At 37.2% G+C, this 19,594-nt stretch overlaps 3 protein-coding genes across 4 annotated transcripts in view; 1 reads left to right on the top strand and 2 right to left on the bottom strand.

Moving 5' to 3' along the window:
* Nucleotides 1-658: 658 nt before the first annotated feature.
* Nucleotides 659-6,591, bottom strand: LOC147865957 (uncharacterized). Of its 2 annotated transcripts, none has more exons than XM_087316294.1 (5): nt 6,451-6,591; nt 5,040-5,233; nt 4,878-4,962; nt 1,271-1,342; nt 659-1,151 (listed from the first exon to the last, which is right to left on the bottom strand). In XM_087316294.1, exons 1-5 carry the CDS (start codon nt 6,532-6,534, stop codon nt 1,062-1,064), a joined length of 525 nt encoding a protein of 174 aa, XP_087172420.1. In that variant the 5' UTR covers nt 6,535-6,591; the 3' UTR covers nt 659-1,061. The 2 variants fall into 2 exon arrangements, with proteins under 2 accessions (XP_087172420.1, XP_087172419.1); XM_087316293.1 differs by having other exon boundaries at nt 659-1,154; nt 6,451-6,590.
* Nucleotides 6,592-8,600: 2,009 nt separating this feature from the next.
* Nucleotides 8,601-16,011, bottom strand: LOC147865958 (isopentenyl-diphosphate delta-isomerase). Its single transcript, XM_087316299.1, has 6 exons — nt 15,776-16,011; nt 14,410-14,758; nt 10,629-10,713; nt 10,427-10,513; nt 9,910-10,173; nt 8,601-9,061 (listed from the first exon to the last, which is right to left on the bottom strand). The coding sequence occupies exons 1-6, from the start codon at nt 15,949-15,951 to the stop codon at nt 8,964-8,966; spliced, it is 1,059 nt and encodes a 352-aa protein (XP_087172425.1). The 5' UTR covers nt 15,952-16,011; the 3' UTR covers nt 8,601-8,963.
* The window catches only part of LOC147865959 (membrane steroid-binding protein 1-like), a 62,552-nt gene continuing 58,776 nt past the window's right edge, over nt 15,819-19,594 (top strand). The window contains exon 1 of the mRNA XM_087316300.1: nt 15,819-15,832. The gene's annotated coding sequence lies outside the window, so the exon portion shown is untranslated. The remainder of the gene's footprint in view (nt 15,833-19,594) is intronic.

The following is a 19,594-nucleotide window of genomic DNA, read 5'->3' on the forward strand; positions in this document are numbered from 1 at the left end:
TTATAATTACAAATTTATGTTCTAGTTCCTTTGCATAATCCACAACCATTTATGCACTCAAATATGTAGTGTGATGGATGTTTCTACCTACAATAGACAACATCTTTCCAACTAAATTTGCTATAACTTTGGTAAAATGTTAATCCATCAAGGTTTCAAATATACGTGAACACAACGAAAATAGTGTGATTCATTAATACTATTTTTGGAAGGTACTTAGATCATATACACAAGTTTTCACTTGCTCAATAGACTCTCAAATCATATCATAGAACTTTCGACATCTATCTTAAATGTTTGGATGGGCTTGAGTATAAATAAATTTCCAAGTCCAATCCATCCAAACAACTGGTCGAACTATAAGAATTCCATGAAATGTTATAAGAATATTTGTAATACCACCACAGCTATTCTAACCATTCTTAAGAATCCAAGTTGTGAACAAATTGTTGTAGGATCCTGAGTTATATGACATTCCTTCTTGTTTGTTCCATGGCACAACCTTCATTATCTGCCAAACATTTCCATTCAAAAACCACAACTAACCATTACCTCATTGTTCGTTCCATCAGACAACGGAATGTTTGTATCCTATTACACTTACTGCATAGTTCTAAACTGGTAATGTTTCATGTTTCTGTACATGGTACATGCTCTGTAAATATTTAAACTTGTTGCATGCATATTAAGGTTCTTTGTTTTACTAAAATCAAGGACAAGATACATTCGTAATTTTCAGTTGGTCATTTAATCAATCAAGTATAGGCCATTATAATAATACCCCAAGGTTTGAGCTTCCATAGCATTATTTGATCAATTACATTTGACAACAATGTCCTTTTCTCAATACCCCACCTCATGTACATACATACGCACAGATGTAATTTCTCTTGCAATATGCGAGCCTCTTCTAATTCCTCCAAATTGGCATATTAAGGAACACTTTAGCATTACTTGAATATGACTTCCCCCCGAACAATAAAATGGTGGCACTTTAAACAGTTTCGCATTTGAATAGTGCTTGTTATACAAAAACAAAAAGTATCAGCCTATATATACAGCTAACGATTCCTTGTCCTCGAAAATTTCACCCGGCTGGCTTTTCTCTCCATCTTTTCTCTTTTTCGCTTGGTCTTTTCATCTTCGGACTCCTCCTAACAAGAAAACAACAATCATACAATCAAAACCTACTCTTAAAGATTCACACTTGAAAGCCTCAATGCATAATATAAATTAGTTACGCCATAAAAGACCCAAAAGAAATGATTACCGAAGAGGATCCTTGAAATATAAAGGGATATAAGACCAGTTGCCAAAGCTTGTAGAAGGCAAAAATCGGAATCTGCGGAATGTTAGATGCACACCAAGCATACTTAGACAAGTTCAAAGCATAAAGATTACAATTGTATATACATGGATAAAGATTATAATCGTATAAAGATTCCTCATATCCCTTGGCTGAATCCAAGATGGATTCAAATTAACCACTTCGCATAAATACTGATGTATCCATATTTCTACATAAAAATATGCTACAGATGTAATCACTTGTTTGGTCTTATAAGCCATTTTGGCCTCTTAAAAGATGTTGATAAAGCTTTTTTTCTTTGTACCCTCTCTCTCTCCATTAAATGTCCATCCATTCATCAACTCAAGACTTGTCATGGGTCAGGTGGTACTTCTCAATGATCGAGTGAGTGATCATTGAGAGAGAGAGACAGATGGTTACTTGAGCATTAGAGAAAGAAGAGAAGGAATCCAAAATGCAAGAAAAAGAAACACTAAAACAAAACTAGAAAAAAACCCAAGAAATGAACATGAGCAAAACCCTAAAATATAGGAAGAGAAACCCTAAGATGCAACAAAAAACCCTAAAACACAAGTAAAATAAAACACACCAATCCTAAAACACAACAAGAAACCATAAACCCTTAGACAGTTCAACTAATTTAGCTATATATATATATATATATATATTGGTTAGTTGTTCTAAAAGATAAGACAACGTTGTAAGTCGTAATGTCTCATTCAGTTTCACCGACCATTTTGACCTCTTCAAAGACGTTAATAAATCATTTTTTCTCTGGCAAGCTTGCGTAAGGGGTTTCACAACTTTGGATCACATATTGACCCTCTTTGCCCTTATCGAGGAGGGCAGAGAACATAATAAGAGGATTTTTTGCAGCTTTGTCAATTTCAGAAAAGCCTGACACTGATGCGTGCTCGGCTTATGCAACAGCTAGAAGCCCTTTGTATGCAATGGGGAATCTATTCACTGAATGCATCCGCGTCAGGTAAAGTGCGGTCTCCCAATGGTTTGTCAAAGGCTGTGGCTAGCACAACCAAAGTAAAACAAGCATGCCCACTATCACCCACTCTCTTCGGCCTCTATATAGATGAGGTATCACATTTCATAGAGAGATTCAAGGGTTCAGGAGCATGCCTAGCGCCGACAGTGATACAAATATTACTATATGCTCATGGTACTGTGCTGATTTCCGACTAGCCAGAGGACCTAAAAAGATAATTAAACATCTTAAAAGTATTTTAAATGGACAAAGGTTTGTCAATAAGCAGTGATAAAACTAATGTGATGGTGTTTAACAACACCCAAGCATGCGTAACAAGATCAGAACCAGAATTCTTCTTGGGAGAGGAAAAGGTCACATATACACGCTCCTACACATACATACCTAGCAGTAACATTTACAGAGCCTAGGTTCTTACAGGAGGCTGCTTGTGCCTGACTTTCTTGTGGATATGTAGGTCCTAGCAGTAACATTTACAGGGCCTAGGTTCTCCTCACGGGAGGCTGCTTGTGCCTGACTTTCTTGTGGATATGTAGGCCTTGGTGCCCTCGAAAGACAATGTGCACATTTACAGTTCCAAGAGCCATGAACTGAATTGTAGCAATTTGATACACTTGTGATACCAATTTATGGAGTAAAAACTTGGGGACTGAGTCCTAACAAGGAAAATAACTGGAAAGATTTAGAGAAACCTTTGTTTCAATGAGTGCCAACATGATAAGGAGCAAAGCATCAGTACCCCTGAAATAATTCAGGCAGAGATAGCCCCAATAATCATCGAGACATTACTCTGATCAATGATCTGTATCGAACGGCTTTGGGAGCTCCATAAAAGAATGTACTCAATGGCCATTATGTCATCAAGACAACTTGCTGAACATGGAGTCATTCATTATTGGTACACTAAAAGGCAACAATGGTTCGAGTCGCCTGGCATATGCATAAATGCACTACCCCTGTTCCAATATAGTTTGGATTGTCCCCATCTAAACATGACCAAGGTGGAAAAGCATAGAGTCATCCAACTGATGTTACTACTTGGAAAACAAGATAACATGGATCAGCCCCAAAAATATCACTCGGTACAAAGATGGCCCCTATAAGACTAGTTTTTACACACATCAGAGGCTGGATTTATCATCAGACCATCTTATATGGGTATACATCCATCCTATGCCCTGCACAGTGTGAAGGGCAGCTGCAAACTTCATCACATCAGTGTGACTAAGGTAGGAAGATATGCACGAATACCTCTAGAAGAAAGAATTTGTGAATTGTGTTATCAAAAAGTGGAATCTAAAGAATACTATGTTTGTAACTGTAGTGTTTTTTATGAAATAAGAGATGGTATCTCTTTAAACAAGGCTGGCCCACTACACAAGGTAATGGAATATGAAGAACGATGGAGCTTGGGACTTCTCTTGCTAGGACTCAAGAGACACAGGGAAAAATTGTTAAGACAACACAACCACACAAGCTCATCAACAATGAACAACCATAACTTTCTTTAGCCCCATCATTCCTCTCATGCTACAAGTCAATCAAGGGCTACATAAATGGGCTCCCCACCAGGACATCACAAAGGAATTACAATAGATCAGGCAATAGCATTTTGTTGTGCTCGTAGGCCCCAGCCCCATGGACCACGATCTCACCCCCCTTGTCGTCAACAAGTAAAGACCATTATCCCCTGCCACCAAAGGTGCTTCCCTTGCTCCGGAGGCCTCTCCATTTTGGATCGACCTGGTTACTTCTACTTGTCTCAGAGATTAAGACCTGGTTACTTCTAGAGTCCTGTAGATTCATGTTTCCGGGTAATTCTGTTGTGCTTGCTGAAACCCCTCTTTTTTCCAACCTTCTCTAATTGGATTCATATAAAGAAATACCTACCAGGATACCAAGCTTTGGGCCAGTTAGTGCATCTTGTTAAATCTTCTAAACTCAAGCATAGTTTCGATGATTATCAGTTAGATGAAAGCAATTTATTGCTTTCAGAAGTTAATTACTCCTGTTGAACAAGTTTGGATCAGTCCAAAACGAGCACAAACCCTCCTGCAACAGCCACACAAGCAGCTCAAATGAAAAAACCACCTTCGAATGGATAGTAGGGGAGTTCGATGAGATCACAAGAGTTTAGGGTTGTTGGGGTGTTTTAGGGATTTTTAAGCCTCCATATCCCCCACCCACATTATACACCCATCAGGTTGCAGATATCCCACACATCACACGCCCCTACAACAACCCCAATAATGCATACCCCCATTCTAATAATAATAATCTTCGTAAACCTAATCTAACAAGAATTTATCGAAAACACAAAGCCTCCTACTAACACCTCACGACCTCCATCTCCACGTCCACTTCATTTGTTCCTCATACCACCCACACAGACTAACCCAGTGGCCTACCCACTTCCCAAACATCTGGATCAGAAAAACCCCATATGCAACCTCTCTCACTAAAAAACAACATAAGAGCCATGAACATAACAGACAGAGGAAAAGTTCATATCAACATTGAAGCCAACATTGTTTTGGGCACAGTTTAGGAAGGTCAAAGAAATCATACCACCAGGTACACCAACCAAAATTTATCTGAAATGATGGATGTCAACTGCACAAATATTGTGATGTACAACACATCATGTAAATAACTGCCAAAACCAAAAGTAACATTCACATCTATTAGAGGCTCCTTTGAGGGTATTGTAATAGGAAGAGAAAGAATTACCTGCAAAGTCCACCACCTTTCATGTCAAAGCCCCCATCAATAAGTTCACCATTGTCATCGTATGCAGGCTTTGCCATCCCAGCAATTTGATCATAGGTAAATTTGTAGGCCCCAGAGGTGACCAACAAACCAATCCAGTGCTTCCATGTAAATGATGAATAGAAAATGATGGCCCTTACGAGGATATAGACACCCTGCAAATGAAGCCTAAAGATTCAATGGGCATGCTTGTTTCATTGAGGAATTTAATATCTCCATATCGATATTGTGATCATCACACCATGTTAATAAATTTGAAGCTCAATAAGAAAGTTGAGATAAGTGTAGAAAAGATTTTGAGGTGAACAGTGACCAAGGCACATCCGTATGCCAATGGATCTCAACAAGTGAACCGAACTGTAACGATGGAACCTATAACAAATTCTTACGTAACCAATTACCAACATTCCAGAACATAGGGCCATACATATCTATATGTACATGTATTCTGATTTTAAAACTCAAATGTGAAGCTTTCTTCAGAGATTCTTGACATTGCTTGGTTCTTGCCCATTGACAATAAGTAGATTCTTTAGAAATAGCAAATCATCCAAGAAGGCTATTAAAAGTAAACATAGAAACACTCTAGAATTTGAAGAGAAATTACTTATTGTGATCACACCACCTCCAAATCACCACATATCTCTCATATCTTCTAATGTCAATAATGCTAACAGCATGACTTAAGTATAACACGGATAAAATTAAGAAATTGCAACTTAAAATTAAATAAAGTTCCCTATTCAAAACAACACTGCAGTCGGCATGCTGGCAAATACATGAATAACCTGGTCAAAAAGCTAATAAATAGATTTGAACTTAATATTCTGTAAATGTTGATTTTGTTATGCTTCAGCGTACTCTTATAAGGAATAATTTCTTAATTTTTAAAGACAGATCCCTCACACAAACGTGTTAACCAGCGGGCACATAATTTTCAGCTGAAAAATCCCTACCACTTGTGTACCTATGTTTCAAGAAAAATTTCATTACTAATTCATCTAATTCCCCTTCCATAGATGAAATAATAAAAATTTATATGAAACATTGTACAGGAATTTAGTGGGAATTTTTCGAAAACTTGTTTGATGGATCTCTTCATGATTCAAAGCACTAGAAGAAAAAAGTGACCCATAAGAGAGAGAGAGAGAGAGAGAGAGAGAGAGAGAGAGAGAGAGAATCGAACAATAAATATCGATTAAATACCTCAGCTTTCGCAATCAAGGTGCGGGAAAATCGCATTGTAACATAATGAGACAGGCACAAAGAGAGATAGAGAGATGGCAAAAATGGAAACACAGATCTATAGAAGGTTATGACAAAAAGAGTAAATATTAGAAGCAAAGAGTAGGTGGCAGAGAGAGATACTCACATTGGAAGCAAGAATAAGACGTTGAAGGAGACGAATATGGCGAAGGTTCTCCTCCTTTCGCTTCTTTGCTGCCTGATTAGCCATGGATTCGTCTTCTCCTTCTTCCTCTCCTTCTAAAAAAAAACAGGGGTCTAAAACTATCTGCAATTACTTAAAATACTGTAGTTTCAGCGAATCACCCGAAATACCCCTCACCCTTCTCTCTCTTGATTTTCCTTATTTCCCCAAATGCCCTTACCAGATGATGAAGAAATTAATGAAGAAGAAGAAGAGAAACACGGGTTCCGATTCATCGTTCTGTACTATTTACGTTTGCCGCCACTTCTTCAGCAAATCACCCCCTGAATGTCTTTATGTCGGTTCAAGGCATGAATGTGAGAGCATTGGCAACAAACCTCATTGACTAGCCCTCCACACTTCACTTATAATCATTGATTAAGATCATGTGCCTCCATGGGTAAGAAGCCCTAGAGAGGAGCCTTGTATGGGTGTAACGTTTCTTTTCACGCACCTTTCCTAGCTGGTAAAACTTGAGAATATCATAATTTTGAGAGAACTTGGGTTCAATCCTCAGCTTGGGTAGACCCAATGGCATATATCACAATCGGTCTGCCTTGGATGTCACAAAGATATCTATCAATCTATCAATCTATCTAGTTCAATCCTTTCCTTGAGCTAGCCCACATCTCATATATTGCAATCGGTCTCTTGTGGACGTAACAAAGATATTTATCTACCCCCCCCCCACCAAATGCCCTTATGTTTCCATTATTTCTCCAAATGCCCCTGGGCGACCTCACAACCAAAAGTAGATGTGCATATATGTATTGCCTCATAGCTTATGTACATAGAATTTCTTTTTCTTGATCGCCGATAGTACTCGAACAATTGTATTTATAGCTTATTCATCCCCTTTTTCCTTTCTTTCAAGTGTTGATTAGGAGCACTTCGAGAAATAACAAAAGCATAACAATACTAAAATGTAGGGATTTCATAGTTTGGTCTCACACTCAATGCTAAACAAAGGGGAGATCATACCAACATACCCCTAACATTTTGCATATTTAGCTAATTTCACTTTTCCAAGACTTACCAGAATTCCCTTCCGTTGTATAAACCCAAGTTTTTGCATACTTATTTATATACCCTTCTCCTTTCCAAGTTCTAGTCTCTCAAATTTATCTCATCCTTCTTTTGTACATTCCTTTTGGTATTAATTTGTTATTATAGACTTCAAGCCATCCACGTAGCCATTCATGCATATTTACTGATAAATATAGTTTTAATTTGTTGACATATTACATAAAGGGAGTAACATATATTTTCTTTCGACTTTCACATTTCAATGTGGATATGTCATTGGGAGACCTATCCATAATATGGAGTTGAAGCATTCTCTTCTACTATTCTCCATATTTAGCCATGATTATCATTCAAATTCTTATGCCCAAGATTCACTTATCGCCCTTTCTTCTTGCAAGATAACAAGTTGTCCTGCATTACCAACACATCTATATGGCATTTCCTTCATGCTTCTTTTGTCAAGCTCAATTATTATCACAAGCTAAAACCATCAAAATATACTTGCTACTTTATTATGATATTCTCATAAGATTAAGACTAAAAGCACCGCACACAAAAAGCCAATTATTTTATTGAGATCTTTAAACCTTGCTTCCATGTGTTACTTGTTGAAATGCTGTCCACCTTATTTATCACATTGTGCCATATATAGCTATATACATGCTCATAATTAATTGGTGTTCAATACTTGGTGAAATTCTGCATGTCACATCACTAGATTAAGGAGACTTGTTCATATTAGTCTTAAAAGCATGCATAGCTTGCCCAGGTTTGATGTACATGCTTAGCAATGTTTGAGACTAGGATTCTGCTCAAACTGTTATGACCACACAATATGACAAGGAGCCACACTGATAACCAGCTTATGTTATAAATGATAAAAGAGATGAATGTAGATAGAAGACACTTTATATTCATGACAATTGAAAAAAAGCAAAGAATTTTATTTGCCATACATCATGAAAAATACAAACTCAAAGATAAAGAAAAACATAAAAAAGTAACCATATTACACTTCATTAAGATTGAAACAATGCTAGTTGTGGTGAACACCAACAATAAGAAACTGGTCACAAAGAAAATACCTAAATCATCGTATGCTGGAAACGTCATTACAACTCAATTTTGATTTATATTTTGTTATTTGAGTGTATCATTTCTCTATCAGAGGTTTAAAATGCATTGTGCATTCAATCAATTAAAAGGCCAACTTGGTGCCACAGGAAACACGTGAAATAGAGCTCTGTGAGATATAAGCAGTCATCAAATAAATCAGGTTTAAACTTTTGGGCGCTTTTTGTGCATTCATTCGATCGATCAATCAAAGGCTAACAAAGCAAAAACTCCCCTATAGAACCTTCAATGGAAGGGGTAGATATAGAATCCATTGAACTATATCACCGAAAGAAATCACGCGCAAGATTTCTAACCTAATCTACATTTAAGGAATTGAAAGAGCCAAAGATCACCCATGGATCTATCAAGAAGCCCATCCCTATAGCACCAGCTGTCTCTCCAACCATACATCCTGCAAAAGAATACACAACACAACGGAAAGTGTGCATAAATCCCTAGCAATGGACACCATTAAATCATAACCTACAGGGAATTGAGTTAAAAATGAACAAACAAAAAACTACTTTAAAAGCGTGAAGAAAGGTAATGAGATCTTCAAAAAGAAAGAAAAATGAAGATAGAAAATGTCTTCGATGGGAAAAGAGAAAACAAGTCCACGATGAAAAAAGAAATAAGTTGAAAAAGAAGGAAGAAAATGGGTTGAGTTTAAAGCAGGGAAAAGTTATACACTCAAAATCAAGAAAGAAAAAGAGTTCAAAATTCAAGAAAGAAAACAAGGTAAAAAGTAAAGAAGATGAAGTCAGTTCTAAACAAGTAAAAGAAAGAATAAGTTTGAAGTGACGATGGAGAAAATGAGTTCATAGGGAATGAAGATAGTGGATTAAAAAGAAAGAAAGAAAGAAAACAAGTCCAAACTGAAGAATGAAAGACATAAACGTCTCTGAAAGATCATATGGCATAATAGCCTTTGAGTGAGACCAATAAAAAGACTGAATATAGGTGAAGAAAGAAAACAAATTCAGTTAGAAATGACAAAAGAAGAAAAGTTAGATGTGAAGAAACAATGATTTCAGATGAAGAAGCAAAACAGATTTCAAAGCTGAGAAAACAATAAGGGAATTAAAAAATGAAGAACAAAATGAGTTGAAAAGTAGAAGAAACTAAATGAGTTAATAAATGAATAAAACAAAATCAGTTAAAAGTGAAGAAAACAAAATGAGCTAAAAGAAGATAGATGAGTTTAAATATTGAACGAAAAGAAAAAATGAGAGTTAAAAAGTGACAAGGATGAAAAAATACCAATCCACTGGCCGAGTGCCGGTCGAACCAATGTAGCACCAGCACCTGCTCCAACTGACGCCAATGCAAGGGATGCACCACATTTCAACGTGTTCCCGACCACCTTCCTCCACAGGATAACAAGCTCTTCCACCTCTATCTCATAGCATCCTTTTGTATTCCCTTCCTCTAGTTTCCTCTTCCGACGATGTAAATTCCGAACACATTTGTAGATATCAAAAATCAGCTGAACTAACCAACTTGCAGCTATAGCCACAGCATGACCTGTCATGTAGATGCATTCATATACGCTGGATTTTTATGTGTAAATATTCATTTTCCTAATTAATACTCCTAATGGGGAAAAAATGGAATGCAAATTTCAGAAACGATGCATTTTACTAATTTTTTCTTGCAAATATTCCATAGGAAAAAGAATAATTGAATGCAATATGTGAATGAGGACTTTACTAATCTTAGTAGCATGCACTCCAAAGAGAAGAACACCTCAATGTCTAGGAATGAAGCTTTTGCTTACCCCTAAATGTTGTTTTCGTGACACCAAGGAACACCTCAAATTTTGAATCAAAGCGCAACGCTTTTCTCTCTGCAGATCGTTGGAGATCTGCATTAATGTTTTAAGTGAGAATAGTTTTAGTTGTTATATAAACCACCAAAATAAATATAAATAAAAATGAGCAACAGGAGCTGTTCCCATATTTACAAACCAGACACAATACCTTTTAGTAACTTCCAAGTGGTCCTCTTGGAAACATTCCGCAACACAATACGTTCTAATAATCGCCGTGTCGTCACAACTGTAACCTGTGAAATCTGGATAGTTAGCGTCAAATAAAATAACATATTGCATGCATCTTATTTAACACAATATAATACACTGCTTCCTATCTGTGAATGTATTGGATTTTTTTCATTTTTTCTTTTTAACAATAATAAATAAATACATCAAGCTCAACTACTTATACAAAAACTATATTTTTTAAACCTGAAATATGGAACGATTTCAAACTTGACTTCTCAAAATGTAACGAGGCAGTGGTAAGAAAATTTCAACAAAAGTCTCATCATGTCCATCAATCTCCACTTTAGCACCTCAATAAAATACTATCTGCCTAAGAAGACAACCTCACTAAAGTAAACATGGATTTTATATGTTACCTGTGTTTATATAAATACAGCCAGAGTTCTGCAAGTGCAACATAGGTAGGTAGATACCTATTTTCAGATATCAAGGCCAGACGCACCAATTCTTTCTGAGATCGTAGTTGGTTTTTACCTATGGGCAGCAGATGGTGGAGTATGTTGACACCTACCAGAATCTTGCAATAATTGCAGCAACCACAGGTTCTATGGAGGTAACCTGCTAAGGCAAGAGTGCCCAAAGGATGTGCAGCTTTAAAAAAATGTGATGTTTCCTACATTGATCGAAACATGGGAACCTCGTTTCTTTCATTTCAGAAACAGGCTGGCTTTTATTATCTGAGCATACCTATGACGTTGGAGGTCGACGCAGATCACACATATCCATGATTGGAAGGATGATTCAAATAAGCCTTTTGTGCCCCATGAGATCACGACAGATTGTAATTGAGCCTCTGGCCAAATAAATATTCTTTGTACAGAACCCTGGAAGCTTCCTCAATGTTTACACAGAGTGGCTCTCAAGTCTTCACAACAGTTTGCCTTGGTGAGATGTTGATATGCAGAGAGAAGTTCATGGTTTGAGCTGGTTTTTGTAAAGTCTAAGTTCCACCTTACCAATACTTCAGGGACATGTACATTAACCCACCCAAAGATAAATAGTGTTATTAAACCAGATCTCTTTCAATCAGATACCAGAAGAACTTGCTAGAAGATGGGGACAAGGATGGATTCCTATTGAGACCATCCTTAGTGCATCATAGTGTGTGGCTCCATGTTATTACCCACCACATGGATATTCATCATATCGAATCTTCCTTATATTGCGACCAGGAGATACAAAGTCATACCTCTAGAACACAGAATGTGTGAAATAGGTCAGTAGAGCTTAAGACAGGGGACCATTACATTTGAATGGGCACAACCTACTGTGGGATTCAAAGGCACAGCATTTCCAACCAGGGTTTTGAAATTTTAGATTAGTCACAGGTTACTTCAATCTAAGATGCTTGGGGTGTTTATATACAGCACACATATGAGGAAACATAGTATTGTTGTTTTGCCTGAGAGATCAAGAGAAGGCAAGGGAGAGACTATATTGATGCTTTCTGTACTTCCACAAAGCTTTCAAATAGAACTTCAAGTGTCTCCAAATACTAGAAGCACTCAGGTTACCATCAAAGAGCTCTGGGGGTATCATCAGAGATCACACCACACGCTTTATTAGCAAGTAGTGAGTGAGTATGAGTGAGGTGCCTATCGTCTTTCAGAGTTCATTACTAGTGTCATTGGTGTGAAGGAACACTGCCCATTTTCTGTCTTCAAACTCAGATAACAAGTTGGTCAACTACATCACATTGAATAGAGTAAGTAATTTATCATCCATGATGAGGCCAATTTTGACCTTGGGACCAAATCAACATATCATCTTGCAAGTGACTCCTTTCTAACAAGTCAACACCCTTCTTGGTGGAAATTTGAGTATGACATTCACATGATCATGCCTGTCTAAAAAGTCATCATATTTCTCACAAATTATCTTATATGCTGAGCATGCGATAAGTGATATTCATACTCCACTAGGTTTTCATTGCATACATTGCGTATCTTCATATTTGGGCGATGATGCCATGATGCTACCTCAACACCTAACTTGTCTAACTGAGTTCCAAGAAGTGCTAAGGTTCTCCAAGGGCCAAGACTCATGGGAGTAGTGAGATGTGATAGGTACGTTCTTGCATTTTTTCATTGTATTGGGGTTAATATTTGCAATGTAGTATTCCAATTTTGACATTTTAGCATCTTGTCACTTCATCTTTAGCGCCTCTAGTAATCTATCCTCAATGATCACATACTTCATAGCATCACCTGAGAGCTCCAATAGATCTTTTACTCCCCATCTCTTAAACCATTTCATAACGTCAAGCACCCAACCACATGAGAGGATTTTGCTCTCATTAGATTTTCGCACCCTGCATCCTATGTTCCACGCTTGTTTTGCCAATCTAGATCAGGCATATTCTTGACTTTTGTGATATACTTGTATATTCTTTGCATGGCTAATACCTCTATGGGCCAAGCACTTATTTCACGTGAGGAGTGGGTGGCAAATTTATGGTAGGTATATGGCAGGAATATGATATAAGACTTGCATGCAATGACTCAGAGACCATGACAAATGTTTGCTTAAGATCCAGACATTATCATGGTTTCTGAATCACATCCAAGTCTACAACACGTAGATGAGTTTTACGCATATGGGCTCACAAACTGTGCAATTAGGAGACAAACCCTTCACCACACAAGCCGAAGGGTATGTAAAGGCAGTAACTCATATGTTTGTCTACAGTCACTTTTATGAGCACTTAGAAACTGTGGTCCTGGAAACTGGAGGAACAACCTTTGCACACTGAAGGGAGTGCCACCATGTTCTCTCTAGAGCACCATACATAGGATGGTTTTGGGCACTGATAACAGCAGCCCTCATGCACAAAGCAGCCATATGGGCACCTGAGGACTTTCAGATCACACATGAACACAAGGAGTCTTTGATCATATTTAAGCCAATCGTTCACCAAAGATAGAGTACTTCTCTGCAGAACAAGCTACAATACCAGACACACATACTGACATATATGATATATCACAAGGTTAAATGAGGACACCTTCTCTTTCTCATCATAAATGTTTCCGGATAGAAGTTGTCGTAGGACAACAGTACCGCCACGAAACATAATCAATGAAGGAAAATCACTACTTTCTGTAGCTCCATCACTTCTCATGCTACATACAAGTCAAACAAGAGCAATGCAAGTAGGGTCTGAACCACAATGTTTGAAAGGGATTACAATAGATTGGGCCATAGCAATATGCTGTTCATGTAGGTGATCCAATTGGCCATGTCCATTAGACCATCCCCATCAACCTTGGGATCGACAAATCACAGCCATTATCATCCAACGTTGAAGGTGCTTCCCTCAATTTGGAGACCTCTACGCCTTGTATCGACCCATTGGAGATCTTTTGAAGGCAGATGTGAAGTCATGAATATTAAGCATGTTATCTTGAGCTGTTTTGCAAATGTAGTTATATTTCTTCTGGTTTTGTTCTCAAGGATAAGACAACATTTAAGATGTAATGTCTCATTCAATCCCATCGGCCATTTTGGCGGCTTAAAAACTTCAATGTATATCTCTTTCTTTTTTATTCCAAATGTCCCTATACTTCCAATTCTCATTACAAATATATCTATACTTCTCTCTCATTAGTAATTTCTTTAGTACAGACTTCTCTTGCTTGCATGCAATTCATTAGTATTTCTGAGATTCATAAGGTATCACGCTGTGTACAATTACCTACCTCCCGAAACGCTGTCCATCCAGAACCCTTTAAAGCTGCCTCGTAATCAACAGACTCATGTGCCGCTGGTTCTTCTTCCTCAAAATCATCTTCATCCTGAGGCTTGAAACGCAACATATACGCCTCCACAACTGGTTGGAAGTTCAGTAATAAGGCCCTTGTAATTGTCAATGTCAGAGCTCCAGGGCTAAATGCAGAAAGCATTGGTCTAAGTGTCACTCTGTACTCCTTTTCAAATAGTGGTTTACTGTATGGAACTCCAACTTCATATCTTCTAGCTTTCAAGTCTTCTATATCGGTTTCTTTGCGATGAAATTCTTCACAATATGCTGTAGGGGCTAGAAAATGCCTAAAAACAGAAGACACACCAATTGTGAGATGAATATGCACAAAGTTGCATTTTGAGGGAGTGGGGAGAAGACATAAATTGATTGTGCGTGTTCATTCTGTTTTGAGAATGAAGCAGTGAATTTTCCTATTGTGAAACTGCTACAACAGGGGGTAAATTACAGCATTAATCCGACTGAAAACTGTGTTGATTAGAAAACAAAGGATCAGAACTCCAAATGATGAGTGGGAAACTGAATCAGTGATTTCCGACCTCAGAACAAAGTTTCAGGAATCTGCTAACTCCTACCTCTGCATTCCTTGATTACCACACACACCAGAAACATAAATAGAAAACAATTATAATTCGGATATTCATAAGTTCCACAACAGGTGATCAATAGGTTTAGCTCCTTTATTCTCACCCTAAACTTGAATAACCTGGATTTTCATGAGGTTTAAAGATTTTAGGACCATTTGATGTCCTTGAGCTGGATTTATGGAAACAAGATAACAGTGTCTTCCATAAATTTTTATAATGTTTCCATGAATTATTGGTTCCCAGGAAGTTCAAATTTCGACCAGAATTTTAGCAAATAAGTGTCCCTCAGAAATTATATGGTGGAACTTGTGTAAAGTACTGCAACCTTATTTATTCGCATCACTTGGAGCAAGAAGAATAGCCTCAAGATCTTTTAAAGCCCCTGTTTTATGTATGTTACGATGATGCAAATATTAGTATTCTAAACTTTCAAAGCCCGTTTAATGGATTAGCATCATACTCGAAAATGATCTTGTGGAGACCATTTTCTTGTATAATCCTACAACACAAAATATTAGCATTATAAGCTTTCCAACCCCATTTCCTTGAATAGAAATAGATAAATAAGCAACAATATTCGAAATATAATACAAATAAAAATTGACATTTTAAAGCATTCGTAACAGTAATTTTTAATATGACACTCAATAAAAAAAATCAGAAGGAAATACTTGGGAAACAAGGGGGACAGAAATAAAAGATAAGTGTAAATTTTACCTGGAGAAAGGATCGGAGCTATGGCGAGGAAGGAAGCCATAAACAGAAGCTGCAGAGGTAGCTGCAGAGAGAGCACAGAAAGATCCAACAGATTGTAGTAATGTAACGTGTTTTGCCACAAGAGAAGAAGAAGAAGAAGACCCTTGAAGCTCGAGGATTAGTGCTAATCCGCCCATGTTTCTCTTTACGTTTCTTCTGTTTTTCTCTTCAATTCTTCTCGTCTCTGCGTGTCTCCTTTTTCCTACATATACACAGAGTCCTCCCCCCCCCCCCCCACACACACACTCTGCTGCTTTCCATGAATTCGAGCCATACCCCCCCACACAGACACATACTTTTCACATAATTCCTGAATATACCCCTTCCATATCCTATTCTTGCCTCCTCTCAAGGGGGTCATGCCTTGAGGTCCCAATCTCCAAGTGGTCGATCATCCTCTCGGACCGGACCTGACTGGACAGAACTGAACCGGACCCAACCAGATCACCCAGCTAATCGCCCATCATGTGGAGCAACTTTTCCTGTTACTACCTCCCATGAGACCCATGATCGTGTCGAAGTTCCAATGTGATTGATCGGCCTGTTGATCTCCCATCGTGGAGCATTTCTCGTTGATCAATCGGCCTGTTGATCGCCCATATTGGGTTCCATTCTCAACCCAGTGTCATTGATTGCCTGATCGCATTTTCCCAAATGGATTAACACGATTCTCATATATACCTCGGAGTGTTGCACTTCTGAGGGTCAATATCGAATCTTGAGGGATCGCCTTCCTCTCAGTGGGCTGACTGATGGATTGAGGAAAGTCACCCCCCAATGGCAAAGGTCACGTCACACATAAACACGTAGAAGCACTTACCTCTCCCCTCCATGCATCCCTAAAAGCCTAAAAGCCTTCTTAAGTTAATGTAAATTAGTTAGTGACCATCATCTTGGCAGAAGATCTCTAGTTCCTATCTCTCACATGACTTTGGGTTGTGTCGTCAATCCTAGTGTGGTTGATCATCCTCTTGAGCCAAATTAGCTATCGATCATTGTTTTTGCAAGACAACACCTTGTGAGCTTGACATCTACCAAAAATACACTTTAACCTCTCACAAAAATCCTACGATACCCTTGCAATACGTGTATAAACATTTGGGACATCTACCAAACATACCTCTAACTTCTCAAGAAAATCCTTATGATACCCCAACAATATACATACATTTGGGACATTTGCCTTTTGCAACATTCCTACAAGACATTTGGGACATTTACAATAAATGCCCTATCTTTTTGTGAAATTTCCTACAATACCTCTCCAAAATATATGTACATACATTTGGGATATCTATACAAAAATATTGGTAACTTTTTGTGAAATGCCCACAATGCCTCAAAAAATATATATTTGGGACATCTACCAAAATGACCCCTCATGTTTTCAAATCTCCAATTATGTATTTCATGATTCTCAAAAATATTACTCTTGCTTTTTTCATAGAATACTATGTGTTTGGGATATGTATCAAACATACCCTTAATTACTCGTTAGGTTTTAATTTTCCTTAAAAATCCCTCTCATGTTTTCGAATTCCCTAAAATACCCTTCATATTTTTTAAGTTCTCATTCTCACAACACTAATCTTTAACTCCTTAAAGGTAAAAAGCATTCACAAGTTTAGCGAAGTTTTGACATCTTAGGAAACTCTTTTTCCATAATTTGTGCAAAGATAAGGAAACATTATCATCGTTCCAATATAGTAGATGGACAAATAATGCCATAAATATTATATTATTTATCCACGTGCTAAGCTACAAGCATTTCATACATTCATGCATCAATTATCTTTACCATGTTTTGCTCATGATATACACATACAAATAGTGATTTCTTGGACTTGCCCACTTTTTGTGTTCTCGTGAACATCTTGATATCTCATTTCCAACCTATGCATTGCATAAATTTATAGTCATCAATGATCTTTACTACGTGTGGCATGTGATAGATGCGTATAATAAGTGATTTCTTTGACTTTGTTACTTTATTTGTTTTCTCGTTGACATCTCAAAACTTTCATTCTCCAACCAAAAATAAATCTTCATTCTTTAGTTCTTGATCAAGGAACCTCTTTACACTCATGCATTAAACAGTAAAACAACACATTATTGTCACCATCGTGGTTCACAAAACCCATCATGGTCATTGTTGTCATCTACTTCACTCTCAAGACTAAAAGAGGGTTGCACTCCCTTGTTGTTTCTATTGTCCGATTAGAACATAGAATAGATATTGTCCATGACAAATGGGTCTTTATCTTCAAAAGAATAAACATCCAAATAGAAAAAAAAAACACCAAACAAATCTACATTGTTAAATTTTGTGCATGCCCTATATGAATTACAAGTACCTACTTGCATTATTTATTCAAACAAAATCCATCGCAAGACTACGTCATTTTTCAAAATTGCATGAAATGTTAGAGAACCATCCACAAGGACCACATAAAATGATTGCTTTGCATAAATAGATGACGTCTCTTCACATGAAATACAAAATAAATGTCCTTAAAAGGCATTTATTAAAGTCTAGAGAGGAGTTAATTGAGCTCTTTAAAAAGATTCCAAGCTCAAAACCATCTAGTTTTTGTGAATTTTAATGTTGTTTTTTGTTTGAAAGAAAAAAAATACAAATATATAATGCACACGTTGATTATCAATGTACAAAGAAATGAAAATGACTAACTAGAATAAGCACACATGCACACTCAACCTTGATAGGGAGTTGAGGACGAGGACAATTTACAATTAAGTTTCACAACAACTCGACAAAGTTTTCTGATAGGCAAATATGTGTTGAAATGATACTTACAAATTACAGTTATAGATCCTTGATGAAATTGTCTTCACACATGAGTATGAAGGGTTTCACATATCAACGAAGTGTTAAAGAGTATTTATATACTAAAGAATCACTTTGAAGTTGAGGTAAACTTCATGTTCCGTATGAAATGCATTGCCATCAACTTTGTCCCTTCACCATGAATTTGTAAATGCTGAAATGGTTCCAACTTGAACTTGCTCCAAAGAAATCTACATGTCTAAATACTATCGCAAGAAAATTGCATTCTCTCTTGTCTCTTCTCTAATATTCTTTTACTCTCTTTTTTTCCCACAAACTCCCTAACATATAGGAAATGCGGATGGTTCCTAAACTTAGTTTTTTAATTTTCATTGTTTATATTCCCTTCATATATATATACATTTATTTTTTGCTTTTTGCAAGTTGAGGTTGAAGGCTTCACAAACAAGCAATATTGTATGATCATAGAACCTTATGCCTTGGACTTGGTATTTGAATTTTTAAGGTTATGACATGAGCAACAATAACTCATGCAAAGCACCTAAGTAGAAGGGAAAGAGCCTATTCACCCTTTTGCTCCAAGGTAGAAATAGGTGTTTATTAAACTTGAGCTTTTGAAAAGCTCAAGTAGAAGGCGAGGAGATCATGCACCCTTATGTTATTGGAGTAAAAGTCCATGTTTATTAAATCTAAGGATGTGAAAAGCCCAAGTAGAAGGGAAGGAGCCTATCACCCTCATGCCCAATGTTTCTTAAACTTAAACTTATGAAAAGCCTAAGTAGAAGGGAAGGAGTCCATGTACCCTTAATCTATGAGAGTAAATTTTGATGTTAATCGAACCTAAGGCCATGAAAAGCCCAGGCAGAAGGGAAAGAATCCTACACACCCTTATATGTAGTGAGAGTAAAAGTCAATGTTTATTATTAAACTTAATGCTTGTTGGAGTGTATGCAGGGGTTTCATAAAATCCAAAC

This window comes from Azolla caroliniana, unplaced genomic scaffold (genome assembly GCF_043228905.1).
Source record: "Azolla caroliniana isolate FFs.n. ecotype wild unplaced genomic scaffold, voAzoCaro1.0.p SCAF_3, whole genome shotgun sequence".
NCBI classification, from domain to species: Eukaryota; Viridiplantae; Streptophyta; class Polypodiopsida; order Salviniales; family Salviniaceae; genus Azolla; species Azolla caroliniana.